General features: G+C 33.6%; 1 protein-coding gene across 2 annotated transcripts in view; it reads left to right on the plus strand.

Annotated features, from left to right (window-relative positions):
• Positions 1–21,425, plus strand: part of LOC114330885 (neuroendocrine convertase 2) — a 423,318-nt gene that overhangs the window by 162,045 nt on the left and 239,848 nt on the right. For both annotated transcript variants that reach the window (XM_028280306.2, XM_050644389.1), the window contains exon 5: positions 17,826–17,902. In XM_028280306.2, the coding sequence (XP_028136107.1) occupies positions 17,826–17,902 (77 nt within the window). The remainder of the gene's footprint in view (positions 1–17,825; positions 17,903–21,425) is intronic.

A 21,425-nucleotide genomic window follows, 5' to 3' on the forward strand; every position in this document is an offset into this window, starting at 1 on the left:
CAAAGTAGTCGTTTGAATCAAAATTTTTATAGGAGAAAGTTTGAAGACCCTCACTTTTTTTTATTTGGTCACTGGCAAACTTCTTTTGATGTCCAAGGGGTAGATCATTTGAATGTCGCAGACATACAAACCACTGAAGCGGTTTTTAAAGATGTTCTCCTAACAGCCGTATTACATCACCCTTAACGCCAGTATTTACGACTGATTCGTCACATGCAATAGCTGGATTTAATACTTTCTGATATACCAGACAGCGGATACCCATATACGAAATATTTGCACCCTGGCTCATGCACAAATGTTATGTGTTCTTCCACGATCGATTGACCATAAAACTTGGTACTGTTTTTTACTTGAGCTAAAGTTTTGTCTTTGCGTCGGTAACTTTCTTCTTTTACCGTTGTTCTCTCTGATTATATTTGTTTTTGTTTTCCCTATCAATCGAGCTTATCACCATTTTTCTGGGACTTCTTTGATTTAATAAAAATTCGCGCTCATCCAGAGGCACTTTTTGAGATTTGCTACAAAGGCAATTAATCAGAGTGTCACATTTGCATGCTGCAAGATCGAAACGTGTAGTTTTACTTTTGTTCTTAAAGCATTGAATTTTATTTTTGTAAAATTCACTGTTTTGCTTGTTCTTAAATGGTTTCATAAGTTTCATATTTATATTTGTCATGATAGGCTTTTAAAAGCTGAATAATTCTTATATGTTAAATTATTGGAATTAAAGCCTTTTGCCATATTTCCTCCAATTTAATTACAACGTGTTCGGCAATACCAGAAAATTCTGCCTCTTTCTTGCTGAGTTTTTATCCTGTTGCAATCACAAAACTTCATCGCTTGTTTGTATTTCGGTAAAACATTTTCAGGTATATTTGGTGGTTGCCCAAAAATGGGGCGGTCCACAGCACATCTTGATTTTATTCCCCATGATCCTGGTTTATCTATTTTAAAAATCTTTAATTTACAAACAACAATAATAACAAAGTAACGCACCGCACCAAACATAAGCGAAAATTACACGCACGGACTCACGAAGCGGGACATTTCAAAGGGGCTGGGGAGACTCAAAAAACAAATAAAACTTTAAATATCGTTTAAATTTGTAATTGACAACATTTTTAGTTTTCTTTAATTGATCTTAGATCGACTTAGGTCATATTTTATTCCAAATAATATAAATTGAAGTTTTCATAAAAATCAGATATTTAATAAAATTCAAGGTCGTGGGGGGGGGGGAGAAAATTCGCTCAGAAAAAAATAAATATACTAATATGCTGAAAAAAAAACACTAGCAACTTTTTCACGCTATTAGATATAACATTTCCAACTTTTATGTTTTCGATGCACCCTAATGCGCATTCGATGAGGACCTGGTTGACGCATGCGTCAACCTTCCCCGAGCATAAAATATTTAATATAGTTTTACTGATTTGACATTTTGCTTTAGTAAATGCGTACTTTTAAAAGAAAGTCCGAAAAAGGTAAAACTACACGAGATAATAATGTTAAGAGCAGTTAGGGAGATAAAAATATGTGGAAAATCCATAAGAGGGGCTACCACAGAGAGAAACTCCGTTTTGAAAATCCCACAAAACTGTCAAACCAATCCAACGAACAGCTGAAACCAGAGTGTTTGAAGGCAGTTGATGATGCTCACAAAAATATTAAAAGATCTTTGAGCAAACCTAATGAAGGATCGAAGATGTGCTCAAAGGAACTTGACCTTTCTAAAAGTAACCGTACAACAAAAATCAATGCAAAATCAAAAAGATAACTCTCCTCCACTGAGTCCGTTCCTATTGAAACCACTACTAGAAGCAGGCAGCGGCTAGAAATCAGGATGCACAATATATAAGAAGGAAGCGAGAGACAGTAATTTTAACCGATACTCCAATAAAAAAAAGCTCTGGAAGAAGTGCAAAATAATAGTAAAATTCTTAAAGACAAGCATTTACAGAATATGTATTTGGTCATAATATGTAGTTTTTATTTAAATATTTTTCAATAAATAAAAAAACGATTTATCACTTTTATTTTATTCAAAATTTGGTTACCCTTAAAAGTAAAAAAAAGAAAAGATTTATGCTGTTGGTTGTATACCTAATCTATTATTTGTGTTAAATTGAGATTCTAGAACTTTAAATATACCAGTGTTTTTCATGGATAATAAGTTTTTTGTTTATTATTTTGTTGTTTTGTTATTTTATAATATAGGCGTCAACCAACCCCATGAGTTGCGTAAACCAACCCCGTGACGGGGCTGGTTGGCGCACAGTGACATACATTTTTATTTCTCAAATTGAACATAAAGTACCGTCTGTAAGATGTTTATTTTTACAATATCTCTTGCGCAAAATATTAAATTTTCATACGTTGAGCAAAAAGTTGTACTATCTTTTAATTTAGCATCTAGGAACAAAGAATGTAAAAAAATGCGTCAACCAGCCCCGGTCTCCCCTACTTTGAGCTCTATTACGCTTAACACCATTAGTATTCCATACCCCCAGAGACCATCTAGTAGCTGTAACCCTCAACCCTCCCCCCCCTTAGGATCATCCTGGTTACTTCTTCTTCTTTAAGTACCGTGCCCAAATTTTTAGGCGTGGGTAGCTTCCATAACAATTTGCCGATATCGTTCTCGATCTTGTGCGGCATGTAACAATTGATCTGCTGATAAGCCAGTCCATTGACGAAGGTTTCGGGGCCATGAATAATTCTTTCGACCAATTCCTCTTTTTCCGTCGATCTTTCCATTGAGTATTAACTGCAGCATCCTGTATCTGCTACCTCTCATTATGTACCCCAGATATTCAAGTTTTCTCTTTTTTGTCATCTTCATTAAGTCACCTTCGCCTTGACCTACTCTGTTTAAGACTTCTCTGTTTGAAATTCGTTGAACCCAAGATATTCTGAGCATTCTACGATACGACCACATCTCAAAGGCTTCAAATTTGTTCATCATGTTAACCTTCATGATCCAGGTTTCACATCCATATAGTAATACAGGATACACATAACATTTTAGGAACTTGATTCTTAGTTGTAAGTTCAGCTGAGAGTTGCTCAGAATAGATCTAAGTTTCATAAATCCTGGTTACACCTCTGTATTATTGAATCCACCTCTTTAAAAAAAATCTTCCTCCTGGGTTGTGATGTGATGTAATACAATATAAATTTAGAAAATACAAATCAGAACTAAAAAATCTATCGACAATAAGTGTGATGCACATATTTTTATTATACCTATTGCATTATATTGAAGATAGAAATATCCAAGTATTATAATTATTTTCAGTTATCGGCATATTTCTTACAATCCTTATCCTTATTTTTTTAATAATCAAATTTTAGAAAATAATAGTTAAATTAACTTAAAAAAAGAGTTATATTTCCATATACAGAGGGATTTAGTAATATGCGTAATTTTGATTAAAATATGATGATTTTAACTAAATTCCATCAGATTCAATCCATAAAATATTACTCCTTTATGAGATAGTCCATTTTTGTACCCAGAGACATGTTAACCATAGACAAGGCATACTGAGCAAAAAAGCGTAACGCGCGGCAGTCGATCGGTGGTCTACAGAGGCGTAGCGTGAGTATCGGCTGCCCGGAGCGGAGGACAGTTTTGCCGCCCTCTTATTGTCCGTCAAAGTATTTTGTTGCACCGTCAATGTCTATCGCATCATACACCTCTTGATCAATAGACAAAATAGCCAAATTAGTTAGTCTTAGATAGAAGGAAGACGCGGTCCGGGTAGACGACAAATGACCTGGCTGCGCAACATCAAAGAATGGACAGGATTAGACTTTCAAAGTCTAATAAGAAAAGGCCAAAATAGAGAAGACTTTGCTGAAGTCATCGCCAACCAGTGGCGTAGCGTGAGTGTCGGCCGCCCGGGGCGGAAGACAATTATGCCGCCCTCTTATTTAGGTATTTCAATTTATTGTATAACATTACATACATTAATTATAGAGAACTTTCGGCGAGAACAGTCATCATTATTTTGCATTATACAGGTTAGATTTTAAATAAAAAAGTTTATCTAAGTTTTACAATCACGTTTATTAATACAAAAATTCTTTTATTTTAACCAATTAGACACATTGATATAACTTAGGTACCTATCACTTAAGATTAGGTACACCTTGACGATCGACAAAATTTAAAATCAATTTTTAATTAGAATTAAAAAAATAGAATATAGAAAATATCTAGAACGATACTATAATGTTATATTTTTATTTTTATTGAAAAGTAATATGAGTATTTGTTAGAATTAAAAACAAAACTTCCGTCTTCAATTAAAAATTTATACGTCTACTTTTTTTAAGAGCAAAGTCTTTTATTGCACCATAAATGTCTATCGCATCACACACCTCTTGCTCAATAGACAAAATAGCCAAATTAGTTCGTCTTACCTTAGAGTACCTATTATTATTGTCGATCTTAAATATCTTTCATTTTCAATTTTGAAAAACCCTTCTCACTGCTGGCATTGCTTATAGCAACTGTGAAAAATATTCGGAACATTATTAAAATATTGGGCAGAGTATCTTTCAGCTTGGATTTAACAATAAATTTAAATAATTCAAGTGAGTCTGCATTAATCAATTTCGTTGCCTGTAGCAGCAACGAAAGTCCGCAGTCGAAGTTTTTCCAGCTTGAAACCCTGCTCGTCAATTTCGTCAGATGCGTAGTCTAGATTACATTCAGTGTTGTCTGGATCTTATAATATAGCAGGCGTTAGATAAACAAACTTATCCGTTAAATTCTGTTGCTGTTAAAAATGCTCACGAATTTCTACAATAACTCTATCTAACGAAGAAAACAGCTTTCGTCTCAACTCATTTTTCCGTCATCGAAAATATGCTTTCTTGTTATGCGCCTCCGAGGTTTTATGGAAATTCCAAGTTCTTCATACATATTTTTGCATAACCTACAGCGCCATTTGCCCATTCTTCTCTTTTCTCTGTCAATATCATCTGCAAAGCATTTACTTTCTGAGCGCACAATCTTATGTCAAGTCCCCTTGTTTGTATTTTTGTACATCATTCACTTCATGTAGCACTGGTTGCCACAGGCTCAAAAAAACAAAGAAAGGAAAATGACTGCATCGAAACTAGTAAAGCACCTGCATCTGTCCTAGTGTTTAAGCTTTCACCTGCCTCTGTCAGTTTTTCCAAATTGACGAGAATGTCTTTGTAATGATGCCATGTCACATTTACGGCATCGCCTCTTGCACTCCACCGCGTGTCTTGGATCATTCTTTTGCCTGTAGCTGCTATCAGAACTTCCCAACGATGTGTCGATGAGAAAAAAAAAAGAATAGGCAACGTTCTAAAGTGCCGAAAAAAGTTGTGCTGATGGTTAGTCATAAACGGGGAATTCCCACAAGTCAGTATAGACTATAGACGTTGTTGCCAGTCGCTACAAAATATCATTAAAAGAAAAGGAATTCCCCGAATTCGTCACAAAATAAGTATGTAATGAAAAATTCCGTGCTCCTTTCAATCGGTCCGAATTTGTAGTTGCGATAAAAATATAAAATGGTTCAAATATTTACAAAATATTTTTATTATTTATTGTTAAATTTTGCCGCCCCCTAAAAAGTGCCGCCCGGGGCGGGCCGCCCCTGCCGCCCCCACTACGCTACGCCACTGTCGCCAACATTCGCTAAGAAGACGGTACCCAAAGAAGAAGAAGTTAGTCTTAGAGTACTCATTGTCGATCTTAAATAATTTTAAATCAATTTCAATTTTGAAAAACTTCTCTCAAAGCTGCCATTGCTTATAGCAACTATGAAAAATATTCGGAACATTATTAAAATATTTTGCTGAGTATCTTCCAGCTTAGATTTAACAATAAATTTGAATAATTTAAGTGAGTTTACATTAATCAATTTATTTTCGTTACCTGTAGCAGCAACTAAAGTCCGCAGTCGTAGTCTTTCCAGCTTGAAATTCTGCTCGTCAATTTCGTCAGATGCGTAGTCTAGATTACATTCAGTGTTGCCTAACTAATATAGTCGGAAGTTTTAGATCCAAACACAGTTGTGGTTTTGATCAGATTTCCCCTAAGTTATTAAAACAATGCATTCACGCTCTAGCAGATCCACTGACGGATATTTGTAATGCCTCTTTTCAACAAGGAATATTTCCTAGTATGTTTAAACTATCTATTGTAATCCCTTTATTCAAAAGTGGTGATAAAGATGACCTTAACAACTACCGTCCCATAAGTCTCTTATCTGTGTTTTCAAAGATAATTGAAACTCTTGTTTATAGTAGAATAAACGCATTCCTAAAAAAGCATAGTATCTTGCATAATTTTCAACATGGTTTTACATCTTCTAAGTCTACAACTACAGCTCTTGCAAATTTCGTCAGCTTAGTGTTGGATGCTTTGGACAGACGAGAGAAGGCATGTGGTTTGTTTCTCGATTTGTCCAAGGCTTTTGATACTTTGGATCATAATTTGTTGCTAATAAAACTTGAGGGGATTGGTATTCGTGGTGTAGTTCTAAAATGGTTTACTTCGTACCTAGAAAATAGAAGACAAAAAGTAAAGATAACATCTAATGGACATGTAAACGAATCAAACACATTGGATACCCATTATGGTGTCCCTCAGGGTAGTGTATTGGGTCCTCTACTTTTTATAGTATATATTAATGATATAGCTTTGGTAAGTAATTCACTGAGTGGAGTTAACATCATCAGTTATGCGGATGATACCAACATTCTAGTCACAGCAACATCCGATCAAAATTTGCAAAATAAAACTACACAGATACTATCCTGCATCAACAGTTATTTCTTATCCAACAAACTAGTTTTGAATGAAGAGAAATCAAAGTATATGATTTTCACGTCAAATAATTTATTAAACCATCAAGCCACTATACAAGCAGCAATAGATAAAACAGACTGCACGAAGTTGCTGGGGGTTCTGTTAGACAGTAATTTTAAATGGTCAAACCATATTTCTAATTTGAAATCCAGATTAAGTAGCGCATGTTATGCACTGAGAATTCTTTCACGTCTCTTTAATACATCAATATTAAAAACAGTATACTTTGCCCATTTTTACTCAATAGCCAAATATGGCATTGAAGTCTGGGGTTGTACCTCTGAATTAGAGCAGATATTTGTACTTCAGAAAAGAGCTCTTAGGATAATGTATAAAATGAAATTTACAGATTCTTGTAGAGGCATCTTTAGACAAAACAATATTCTTACAATTCCTGGTCTGTATATATTTTCGTGTATAATGTATTTACATTGCAAAATTAATGAATTCAATAAATTTCAATTTAACCATGTTTATTCAACAAGATTCAGAGACAATCACTTTATGCTTCCACAACATCGTTCTGTTTTGTTGGAAGGTAGCACACATTATGCAGCCATAAGTTTCTTTAACAAATTGCCAATAGATATACGCATGAATTTACATCAGCCAAACTTTCGGAGGTGTGTACATCAATACATTTGTGAGCTAGAGCCATACTCTAAAAATATATTTTAAGTATGTGTTGTCATATTTATTAATTTATATACTTTTTTATATACTTTTTGTATTTACAATTTATATACTTTTTGTATAAACTTTGACTTGTCTCATACATGTACTTTGTACAATGTCGCATGTGATGAATAAATTTGACTTGACTTGACTAATAATATAGCCGACGTTACATAAGCAAACTTATCCGTTATATTCTGTAGCTGTTGAAAACGCTCACGAATTTCTACAATAACTCTATCTTACAAAGAAAACATCTTTCGTCTCAACTCATTTTCACAAGACAAGTTAGCATCTCTAGTTCCGTCATCAAAAATATGCTTTCTTGTTATGCGCCTCCGAGGTTTGGTGGAAATTCCAAGTTCTGCACGCATATGTTTTGCATAACCTACAGCGCCATTTGCTCATTCCTCTCTTTTCTCTGTCAATATCATCTGCAAAGCATTTACTTTCTGAGCGCACAATCTTATATCAAGTCCCCTAGTTTGTAATTATTTTTGTGCATCATTCACTTCATGTAGCACCGGTTGCCACAGGCCCCAAAAAACAAGGAAAGGATAATGACTGCATCGAAACTAGTAAAGCACCTGCATCTGTCCTAGTGTTTAAGCTTTCACCTGTCAGTTTTTCCAAAGTGACGAGAATGTCTTTGTAATGATGCCATATCACATTATGCACTCCACCGCTTGTCTTGAACCCTTTTTGCCACTGAATAACTTATAGGCCGATATAGGGTAGTAAAATAATTGCCGATGTATGTGATAGAAGTCATTCTCGCTGATTGTTAGTTGGGGAATTTCCACAAGTCAGTATAGACGTTGGTGTCAGTCGCTACAAAATGTCATTCAAAGAAGAGGAATTCCCCGAATTCGTCACAAAATAAGTAATGAAAAATTCCGTGCTCCTTTTAATCGGTCCGAATTTGTAGTTACGGTATAAATATAAAATGGTTCAAATATTTACAAAATATTTTTATTATTTATTGTTACATTTTTCCGCCCCCGAAAAAGGGCCGCCTTGGGCGGACCTCCCCTGCCACCCCCACTACGCAACGCCACTGGTGGTCTATCTATCTCTTTTTACTAAGCAATACCGCTCATATGACGGACAAAGATGGGTAGACCACACAAAATGAATATTGACCAATGGCGTCCTTGACATCGGCGTTACACCTCGATGCACAGCGCGGCCTATAGCTAGCCGAATCTACAGGTTATTATATCTATGGTCGTTCCATCTATTACCACAGTAAAAATAAGGTATAATCTCCGATTTCCATCAACACAGCACGCATCAACTATTGGTCCATACTGTGAGCTCGCTCCCGTATGAAAAATTTCTGATTCGGTTTCTTTGCGGATTCCTGTTCAAAAATGTCCCCAGAAGAATGACGGTCGAAATTTTTGAGCAGAAATTGTTTAAACAATTTTTTAAAACAAATCCAAAAGATCACATTTTTTGCTCCGGGAAATATTTTTAGATTTTTTTGGGTCCTTTTAAATAAAAAAGGTCTCTTTTCATTTTTCTCAAAAGTTTGTAGTTTTCGAGTCAAAAGTCTGAAGTTAAAATCTGAAAATTTTGCGAATGCGAAAATACGGATTTTCGAGGGGTGAAAATTCATATGAAAATTATTAGGTATTTTTGAGGTTGCCAAATGCCTGAATTGAAGTTTAACATTCAATTTCAAGGTCATTTTGAAGATTATGACGAGTAATAGGAGCTTATTTCAATATATACTGTCATAGGGGTAACTAGGGTATTTCTGAAGAATTATTTCTTGTGGTCTAAAATATTTATTTGATTGCAAGAAAATTTCTTGTTCACAAATATAAATATGGATTAACTTAACATATTAAATTTCTTATACTGCAAAATATGTGTAGTTTTTAATTTAAGAAACAAAAACTTTAGGATAAGAAAATTAAAATGTAACCATTAATGCATTTCTTAGTATTGAAGAAATTATCTGTAAGAAATTATTGAGTTGTGTTTAAAAAACTAGTTTCTTTATATGTGAAGCGGTATGTTTAAGTTAATATGATATGGTAACTTTTAAGAAAGATAGCTCAAAGAAATCAGTATTTTAGGAGAAAAGAAATTGTTCTCTTGGTGTATATACAATGTCACATTTAGTAGAACGAAAAGCCAATTACCTTTAAAATGATCTATTGTAGAAGGATGTGTGACTATTTTTAAGCCAGATATGGTTGTTCAAAGTTTTATACTTTTAATAATTTTTGATATATTTTACGATTTTTTAAATTTTTAAATCATCATTCTCTTTGCCTTATCCCTATGCGGGGTCGGCTTCCCTAATTGCATTTCTCCACCCAATTCTGTCTTGGGTCATATCAATGTTAATCCCCTTTACCAACATGTCCTGCCTTATCGCCTCCCCCCAGGTCTTCTTTGGTCTTCCTCTCCTACTCCTTCCAGGAATCTGCACTTCAGCTATTCTTCGTATTGGGTGATTAACGTCTCGACGTTGAACATGACCAAACCATCTTAACCTATGCTCTCTCATTTTGGCATCAATTGGTGCCACACCTAGACTTCCTCTAATATACTCATTTCTAATTTTATCCTTCTTTGTCACTCCACTCATCCATCTAAGCATTCTCATTTCCGCCACATGCATTCGTTGTTCCTCTTTCTTTTTCACTGCCCAACATTCAGTTCCGTACATCATAGCCGGTCTTATGGCTGTTTTATAGAATTTTCCCTTCAGCTTCATTGGAATTTTTCTGTCACACAACACACCACTCGCTTCTTTCCACTTCATCCATCCAGCCCTAATTCTACTGCATGCATCTCCATCTATTTCTCCATTACTCTGTAATACCGATCCTAGGTACTTAAAACTATTGCTTTTCACAATCATTTCACCATCCAAAGATACCATTTTATTTGTAGTAGATCCATCTTTAAATGAACATTCCAAATACTCTGTTTTTGTCCTACTAAGTTTTAAACCTTTTTCCTCCAGAGCATGTCTCCACTGTTCCAGTTTTTGTTCTAAGTCTCTTTCACTATTTCCTACTAACACGACATCATCAGCATACATTAAGCACCATGGAATGTTACCCTGTAGTTTCGCTGTTATCTGGTCCAAAACTAATGAGAATAAATACGGACTAAGCACCGAGCCTTGGTGCAATCCTACTTTCACATGAAATTTATCAGTCTCTCCCACACCTGTCCTAACACTAGTCGTAACTCCCTCATACATATCCCTCACAATCTTTACATATTCACCAGGGACTCCTTTCGTATTGAGTGCCCACCACAGAATCTCTCGAGGAACTCTATCATATGCTTTCTCAAGATCAATGAATACCATATGAGCGCTTGTTTCTTTACTCCTGTATTTTTCCATCAACTGCCTTATAATGAAAATTGCATCTGTTGTTGATCTACCCTGCATAAAGCCAAATTGATTCTCGGATATTTCGGTCTCTTCACGTATCCGTCTGTCAATTACTCTTTCCCATATTTTCATGGTGTGGCTAAGCAGTTTTATAGCCCTGTAGTTTGTACATTGTTGTATATCTCCCTTGTTTTTGTAAACAGGTACCAGTATACTGCTTCTCCATTCGTCTGGCATTTGTCCGACTTCCATAATTCTATTAAATAGACCTGCTAGCCATCTTGTTCCTGTCTCTCCCAATGCTCTCCATACTTCCCCAGGAATATCATCTGGTCCTACCGCTTTTCCTTTCTTTATTTTTTGAAGCGCTTGAGCCACTTCCTCGTTGGTTATTTTGGTGACCATTGCTGCTACTGTCTCCGTTGACTCTACAGGCTGTCTGTCAAATTCTTCATTTAATAAGCTGTCAAAGTACTTTCTCCATCTCTTTTTGACTTCCCTTTCGTGAACTAGTATTTTATTATTTTCATCTCGGATACATCTAATCTGATTAAAATCTTTTGCTTTCTTTGCTCTCTGTTTGGCTATTTTATATATCTTCGTTTCGCCTTCCCTGGTATCAAGTTGATCGTATAGGTTTGAATACGCTTCTGCTTTGGCTTTTGCTACTGCTACTTTCGCTTCCTTTTTCGCCACCATATAGTTTTGAAGATCTGTGTCGGATCTGGTTTCTTGCCACTTTTTATATAAATGATTAAATTTTTAAATGATTATTATTAAAAAAAATTATTTTTTATAAAATTCTCTACATAGTCTAAAACTAAAACCTAAAATTTTATCAATAGTGTACAAGGTATGCAAAAAATATGAATTTCGCTCAAGAGTAAAGTACCTTTATATTTCACAATATCGAAAAATGTTATTAAGAAAAGTTGTTTGGAATTAAAAATTATGTTATAATATACAATTATATTCTTCAAATTAAAAAAATTCAAAAATTTAAAACTTTTCTCAAATTACGGATACTCTTGGATATCCTACGGATATCTTGTTTAAAGATAGTCCTAGAATTTTTTGCAATACACCATTTTAAAATAAAGAAAATAAGCTTTTTTATTCCCCATTGTATATATGTACCTAAATGTACAAGAAAAAGGCCATATCGAGAAATTATCATTAAAAATATCACGAATCATTAAAAGTATAAAACCTTGAAAAAGCATAACTTGCTTAAAAAGAGCCGTATAGTCTTATACAATAGACCATTTTTAAGGTGATTGACTTCTATTTCTACTAAATGTACTATTGTATATACCTAGAAAAGCGTAGAAAAAAGTTATAGAACAATGTTTGTGAAATAATGGGGAAAATGGCCCAAAAATGCTGCGAGTGGCGAACTTTGAAAAATTTCATTTCGGAAACTATAAACCTTAAACTTCATTTTAAAGAGGAAGAATGGAAGTTATTTTTCACTGAAGAAATGTCTATACCTATATCCTTGTGGAAAAACGTTATGGGACAAAAAATAAAATGGCTTTTTTTCGTGTTTTTTTCTTGCTTTTCGTTTGAATATATTTTTGTAAAAAAAACATTTTTCACTTCAAAATGTCATATTTAGATAGTAAAGTTAACCTAAAACAATTTTCCTGCACACTTGTTTGCACCAAAAGTGCATAGAACTCATCCTAATTCGGCCTGTGCCCAGGGACTAATTCACCCCTTTCTCAAAAACGCACCCATTGAAATGGTAGCACACCCCGGTTTTTTTTTCAAATTTAGATGTCTATTGACCATATGATACTATAAAATCCCGTTAACGTTGTAGTTCCTCTTAGCTCTCTTATTTTGAACATAATCAATAGCCTATTACTATAACTAATTTAACTACTTATAAAAAAATAAATAGAAAATAAACAGAAATTACTCTTTTTCGCTTTTCTCTCCGGTTGCGATTATGATGGCCAAGTTTTATTTTTAGGTATAAAAAATAGAGTTTAATTAGTTTTACGATCATCAAAAGATTTTGCTCTTAGTAGTCCAGTCGTCAGAGATTAGAATCCTAAAAACAAGACGAACAAGCTGAATTTTACTGAAAATATCAATTGTTGCACCCCAAAAAAAAAATTCAAAAAATTCAAAAAAAAATTGTTATGGTCGGTTCACTAAACTCAGACACAACTGGCTAGCGATTTTAGTAAAAAACAAGCTGAAAGTGTGAGCATTATCATAACGAAAACGAGCGAGTAAAAGGGGTTACGAAACGAGCCGTATGCGGCGAGTTTCGTATAGAGTACGAGCTTCATAATAATAATTAAATGCAAGTTGTATACAACAAACAAAAAATATATTCAAATTTAATAATTTTGTAACACAAATAAATTCAGTAGTTTGTCAGTTTGACGGTTTGTTTACATATTGAGAACTGTCAAAGCGTATGTATTTGACTCGCCATTGGTCACTGCGCGTGTACCACCTTTATCGCGAATGCCATATCGCGATTCTATTGGTTAAAAATCTGTATCTTAATGAAAATCTGTATCATAATGAAGTTCATTATGATACAGGTAGTGACACCATAAGTGATATAACGAGCGATCCACAATTATTGGGATCAAACCTAGCCGTGCAAAAAATTACGTATGTCTTGTTTTACTCTGAATTTATATCACTGGTTTATCATTTAATTTTGATTAACATTATAAAACATAAAAAATCAGTCAAAACCTTTAACACAGAACTTTAATAAAAAATAAAAAGAATTAACAAAATTATAAGTAACAATAATAAATAAAATCAAACAAGATGCTGTATATATCCACCACTATCATCTCTACATATAACCTAACTTTTCTTAATAAGTTGACGTACACTGCAAAGTTGACGTAAACTGGAAAGTATATCTGAATTAAGAATAGACATGCACTGTATAGTTATCTCTGTCGTTCAGAGCCACCTATGGTGACAATAATTTTGGATCACACGTTATTATAGTATGAGAATAGAAAAAGATACTTTACTCGAAATTCATATTTTTTATATTTTATATGTGATGGTTTCATCATAAATCTTAGACCATGAAGAGCTTTTTATAAAGAATAACTTTTCTTCGACAAATTAAAAATACAAGAGTTATAAATGAAAATGATGATTTAAAATAAACTTTATTTTCGTTTTCAGCACCATCAAAACCTTAGGTTAGACGAAAGTTAGCTATTCATCACACCGTGGTCAGTATCTCGAGAAATAAGAGTTATTTTAAGAATGCCACTCGTCTATAAAGTCACAACATTTTTCTTATTGCATATTTTGACTTGAAATTTTCCAGAAAACTTCTTCATAAATTATGTTTTATTTCTGTGTTTTCGAAAATTATAATCTAAAATGTTTATTACTCAACTTTTTAAGTAAACATAAAACTAACGAAATCTGACGACAAAATGTTTAAGAATTAACAACTTCTCTTTTAATTTGTTTAAACAGTTTGAAGAAAGCTCGTTGTTATTTAAATACTTCAAATATGACACAGTAAAATTTTCAAAAGGAAATATTTACAGCGACCAAAGATACAGCGAGGTGAAATTGAAAAATCATTAAAATTAATTTTTCGCATTTTTGCATAAAATTTTATTTTTTAACATGGTCCACCAAGTCTAGATAAAAATAAACTTCATATTCAGATTCAGCGACCTCGAAAATATAAAGAATCGCCAAAATTTGTCATTCTCCTTAAAGTTGATTGTCGTGGTCGGTATAATATATAACGTAATTTTAGGGGTTGCTGCCGCTGCCGCTCGACTAAAAATGGAACAGTATATTTATCCTTATTTATCTTAGGGGAGGCCGTATACTCATACAAACCTTTTTAAAATTGTTAATAGGTACATTATTGCTTTCAAAATATATGTACTCAAATTGTATTTTTAAACATCTTATTTATTTTATATAATAATTAAATTCACTATAAAATGTCGTTTATATTTTATTAATAGCTAATTTAAAATTTAGTTTGACATTCACGAGGTGTTAAACTTAAATGTAAATACCAAATATCCTATGCTTTGCTTAACAAATTCAGATTAAAACTAGCCTACTTACTATCAACGATTTCAGCTGACGTTTAGTGCGTCGGCAGAAACTAAAATGATTGTGACGTCACATTTTAGACTTTAAGGTCGATTATCTAGAAGACAGTTAGAGATATCGAAATGCCGTTTTCAGATTTGGATTCAGAAGACAAAACTACATGAGAATCCATCGATATATCTGCTCTAAGTATTGCAGGAGCGGCGACGCAATAACATACAGACTTTGCGAATTTATAAACGAAAAGTTTTCGTTGAAAATAATTACTAACTAATTAATAATTACTAAATAGTTATTAATTTTGCAAATGTTGGCAAACTTGGCCAAAAACAAAAAAAATACATACTAAAATCACTAGCCAGTTGTGTCTGAGTTTAGCGAACCGACTATACTCCTACCCCCGGGCTTCTCCATGAAACCATCCCCTCGCAGGGGGCTAAACGGAAAATATCGATTTATCAAGAATCTGTATACCGTAGAAAAAAATGTTTCAAAAAATAAGAAATGTAGCTGAGACAATTTTGAACAAAAATGTTTATTAGCACTTTTTGTAAAGAATGAACCGTTCTCTAAGAAACAACACGTTAAGCGACTGGCAATTTTGAATGTCAGTTATACGCGCGAAATCAATTTTTTAAATAAAATTTGTATCAATTCGTCGGTAGAAATTTGATATCTTTTGAACAGAAGTGTCCTATCGACAAAAATCAAAAGCCTTTTTAAAGGTGACTAGTGCAGCTTTCGAAAACAATTTTTGTATTTTATAGCAAATAAAGTCAGTTTCTATCAAGTCGTAAAAAAATAAACGTGCGATTTTTGTCATTTTTTACGATTCTCATGAGATCGATAAAATATTTACTTCCATCATGATTACTTCCGTTGACCAGTAGCTATGGAAGTTCCATTTTTAGAGCCTAATATTTAAACAAGCGAAAGTTTTAGTTTAATAAAATTAATAATAATATTAAAATGAAACTTTTATTGAGACCAAATTTCTGTTAACGCCTTTGCAGTTTCTATAATTTACAAACCATACGAATGCTAAGCAAAGAAGTCTAGAGGAGATCTATGAATTGCATCTCACTTCCCGCCTGCTCAGCGTGGCAAAAATTCCAAGAGTCCCACATATAATATAATATATGGGGGGAGGATAATCTTGAGCCCTAGCTCTTGTGTTTTGAATTATAGTCAACACCCGTTAAGAACCTTGGACCTAATGATTTAAAAAGTGTTTCAAATCCGTTCTTGTTAGGTTGATAATTTGGCGGACCATAAATTGCTGAAATGCATAGTGGGCCAAAATTGTCTTCTATGCAAATTGAGGCTGATCGCAGGAAGTCTTTTTCGATTTTCGATAGAAGCCCATTTGCGTTCCATTCAGCAATTCTTATTAGTTATAATTGTTTATTGTTTGTTGTTGGGTTTCTATTGTTTTTTTAAACTCGAGATGATTGTGATAAATTGAATTTGACTGTCTTGTTGATTTCCATTTGTTGTTGGTAGTTGCGTAGTTATAGGTTGCTGGTTTTGGACTAGTTGTGCATATGTGCGGTTAGTTGTTTGGTGCGTGTTTTCATTGTGGTTGGTGTTGCTGATTGGGACCGCCATTTGAGAAGTATTGTTTGTTTGTATTAATTTCACATTTCTCTTTGGGTATCTTCTAACTTGTGTCTCTAGATAAGCCTGACATTTTTTATAATTGGATGAATGGGCACCTCCACATAAGGTACATTTTGCTGGTTTTCCATCATTTCTATGTTTTTCGAAATTCCGGTAATCATGATTTCCAGCACATTTAACACACCTGTACGGTAATGTGCATTAGTTTCTTGAGTGACCGTAGTTTTGGCAACGTTTACACTGTATTATATGGTTATTTTATGTAGTGCTTCGAAGCGTACTACAGCATCTAGTAATTTTGTTATTCCAAAGATGTCTTTGTTGTTTTGATTACGTTTCAGATCGATAAAGAATAGATTTTTGGGTTGCTTATTTTCCCTGTTATGAACATTCATGATTTTGTTGCTGTATGTCCTTCGTTTGCAAGGGCTTTTTGGATTTCCTGAATTGGAGTAATGTGGTGGATATTTCTTAAAACGACCTTAAAGTATTTCTCTTCCCAAAAGACCAAAATTTGGTCCCACATACTTTGTTAGGAGTAAGCTAATAGAAATGAATAATAATTTTGCTGTAAGACGTAAACTAGAGACACCCTTTAGGGTGTTTACGGCACTCTCTAAATAAATTGAATTATAAAATCGTCTCTAGTTTTCGTTTTACAGCAAAATTATTATTTATAATTATTATTTATATCTAACATTTAAAACCTAAAACTTATAACATAAAATTTTGTTTTTGAGTTTTGGCAACAAATATGAGGCATTTGAGATATGCCTAAAAAACGCCGAATTAAAACTTTCACATTGTCTAGTTTCGAAAAACAATTACAAGTTTTCAATAAAACTTGATTTCGCACCAGACATTTAAAATCACGGGTCGCTTCAAGCGTTGTGTCTGAGAAAACAGTTAATTCTTCACAAAAAGTGCTATTAATAATTTTTATTTAAAAATTTCTTGGCATTTTTTTCTGCGTCGTACAGATGCTTGAGAAATCGATGTTTCCAGTTTTCCCCCTACGAGGTGCGGTTTTAGGGAAAATCCCGTGGGCAGCAGTAGCAATTTTTTTGCATCGTATTTGGAGTCTCAGACATTCACAGTGTTCGTTTGATTTGAGAGGTTCAGTGGCATTTTTGTCTCTGAAGACTGGACTATAGCGCTAATAATGGTTTCCTATTTGTATAACAAAGTAAACTTATGTTATGCTTTGTTTTGTTTCAGAATTCAAAGGCGAGCTACGATTTTAGCAGTAATGATCCATATCCCTATCCACGTTACACAGACGACTGGTTTAACAGGTAACTAATTAATATTCCTAGTCTATGGCATTGTGTGTTAACCCTACTAAAACAGCCAATTTATGCAGAATATTACGCGTTCATACGTTTTATACTATCAACAATAAATGTGGTTATAGTTCATTTTACAGTAGCTATAAGTGTAACAATGTCATTGATTAACTATTTAAAGGGTATTTCATTTTGCTACAAAATATTATTATCGATATTTTGTATTTAGAATTTAGAATGTACTGAAGGTAGAAAGGTATAAGTATGTCTAAACGCTCTTGTAATCTGTTACATATGTACATATACCTATGCCACAACTGCACCGACTGCAGTGTAGATTTGAATTAGACATAAGAACTATTGACCTCAAAAATAGTATAAATAACAATAAACAAAATACAATAACAATAAGAAAAACAATCTTTGAAAAAAAAGCTATTATTTGATTTAAAAAAATTTAGAACAAGCACCAAACTATAACTACAGCTGAGTCCGCGAATCTTTACCCGTGCGTCATCGTTTAAAGCATACGAAATAAATCGATGATAAGTCGAAAATTGAAATTTACTAAACACAGCAGCAAGTGACAGTAAGTGACTTGGTGTTGCGTTTAGTAAATTTCAATTTCCGACTTATCATCGACTTATTTAGTATGCTTTAAACGATGACGCACGGGTAAACATTCGCGGACTCAACTGTACATATTATAATGAATACGGCCGTAGCAAATGTTTATTATTTTTTTTATGTTTTATAATTATTTTGTTTCAAAATGTGAACCACCAACAGCTTGAATACGTAAACCAATACAAATATTTTGGCTGCTGGTTCAACAATCAACTTGATTATAAACAAGAAGTAGGTTAAAGCGAGATAGAGGTACCCCGACAAGGCTTTATCAAAATAAAAGGTTATTTTGTAACGGTAGCATTAATATCAGCTTAAATGTCGTTTTCTGCATTGCTATGTATGTCAAGGGCGCCCATATAAAAATTTTTAGGGGGGGCCAAACGTGAAGATGTTGCACATTACATTTTGTATATTTCGGATGACAATATATACAGTAGACTCTCTCTATAACGAACACGGATATAACGAGGTTTCACTTATAACGAGGTACATTAGGTGTCCCATGAAATTCCTATTGAACTATAACGCTCTATAACGAGGCATATTTGGTTAAAACGAGGAAAATTGAAATCGAAGAATACGTGTCTTTACCTGTTTTTAGCGTTGTAATGGTCATAAATAAATAAATGCCCCAACTGCCTGTACATAGAAATGCCCAACATCTCTCTTATTATCGAGGCCAGTGCTGTAATAAACTCAGCCACCTGTAATAAACTTCTGCCTGTTTATCGACCGATATTGAATATAATAGGAAATTTACAATTTATGACGGCGAAGTCTCATTGTTCACTGTTCAGGTTGACCATCGACACCTAATAAACTACGTAAGAGGCATCAAAACATTTCAATATTATTGTTTATTGATATAACGAGATCCGCTTATAACGAGATAATTAGTCCACCATTTCAGTTCTCGTTATAGAGGGAGTCTAATGTAGTGTAAACCACCTAAAAAGCTAGTTTGAGCATTGTTTGAGAAATTATTCATACATTTAAATACTAGACCAAGTTTTTAAATGGAAATATGGGTACCACAATAGTTGCGCCTCTCTTTAAAACCCGTTTGAAAGAAATACAATGCTTGCAAAGCCCTGCCTTCAACTTTGGCGAGTAGACTAACCATGAGTATGTGTCGAACCAAGTTTTTACTTTAAAATCTTAAAAAGAAGCCCCCTTTATTTTTGCAGATTTAGAATCTTTCCTTATGAAAAATAAGTCACATATATTCCAAACATTTTTAGAATCGTTGATAGATGACGCAAACAAATCGCATTTTCCGATTATAGCGCAATTCGTCAACAATTCTAAAAAAAGTTTCGAATAAATGTTACTTATTTTTTGAGGAGGAAACTCAATCTGCAATAAAAAACGGGGGTTCCTATTTAAGATTTTAAAGTTAATTCTCACCCCACCTCCAGAGTGTGGAATGAAAAATCCATTCTTGTGTCATTCTATAGATTTTTGAAAAATATTAAACACGTGCTTTTTAGTTTTTCATTTGGAAGTATATTTCTCGAGATATTAGACCGTTTCTATAATTTTGCTATGGTATCATGATATATTGTTTTTTCCGATTATAGCGCTATCTATCCACAATTCGCAAAATGGCTCGAATACAATTTGCTTATTTTTACAAGGAAAATCCAAATCTGCAATAAAAATTAGGGGTTCCATTTAAGATTTTAAAGTTACCCCGCGCTCCACACCCAGGGGTTGAAGTGGTGGACTTGTTTAGTGTCATCGCATAGATTTTTGAGAAATATTTAACACATATTTTTCGGTTTTTCGATCCGATGTTCATTTCGCGAATTATTCGACCTTCCCGCTACTTTTGGGACACCCTGTATATAATACTCATTCGTCATGAAAGATCACCTGTTTTTCATTTAAATAAAATTGTTCTGTTCATCATAATGTACACTTTAAAAATAATCTACTTACTAAAAAAATACTATTGCAAACTAAAATTTGACTATGTTCAATAAATTTTAAAAATTATTTTTCAATATGAATTTATTTCTGCTTATGAAGATGGTTCTATTCCGTGTATATACACAAAACTTAATAAAGAAAACAAATGTAATCACTTCACAGATTTTACACTTTATCTTTATAGTGCCAGTTCTCAAAGACAAACGGCTCATTAGTGATTATCGGTCTGAGATCGGATTTCTTGCTGATATGAATTTCTTTGCAGTATTATAAATGATTCATTTAATTTGTAATTTTGGGTGTCGATTACAGTATATGTATATTATGTTCCCACGTTTCTAATCTCTTTCAATGTTTTCGTTAATAGCATACCGTGACTGTGCGAAATGTGTATTATGCACATTCCATATAGACCGCTGTCGCAGACACACAGATTTTCTGTTAAACTATTAATTACCCAATATGTGAATTTTTTTATTAATACATGTTGTTTCCAATTTATCTCTCAAAATTATCCAATCATTTTGTGACAAAAATACGTTTATGTAATATAAACTTAATTTTTGTTCTTTCCCGAAAAGCTAGGGGGGGGCACGGCCCCCCTGCCCGTGTGTATGGGCGCCTATGATGTATGTTCAATACTTTTGTATGGAACGGAGACTTGGACACTCAACATAAAGCTGACGAATAAGTTAGAAGCCTTTGAACTCTGGCTTTATAGAAAAATCTTATAAATACCTTGGAAAACCCACACCACCAACAAAAATGTTCTGAAGAGAATAGGTACAGATAGGGGGCTGATAAAGATCGTCACCGGGTGACACGCTAGAAAATCTCATAAGAAACCAGATTGACTATATTTTAACAAATAAAAGATTCAAAAACTCAATATCATCAGTGAAAACCTACCCTGGTGCAGATATTAAGTCAGACCATAACCCACTTGTCGGTAAGTTTCGTCTGAAATTAA

Source organism: Diabrotica virgifera, chromosome 2 (assembly GCF_917563875.1).
Source record: "Diabrotica virgifera virgifera chromosome 2, PGI_DIABVI_V3a".
Lineage (NCBI taxonomy): Eukaryota > Metazoa > Arthropoda > Insecta > Coleoptera > Chrysomelidae > Diabrotica > Diabrotica virgifera.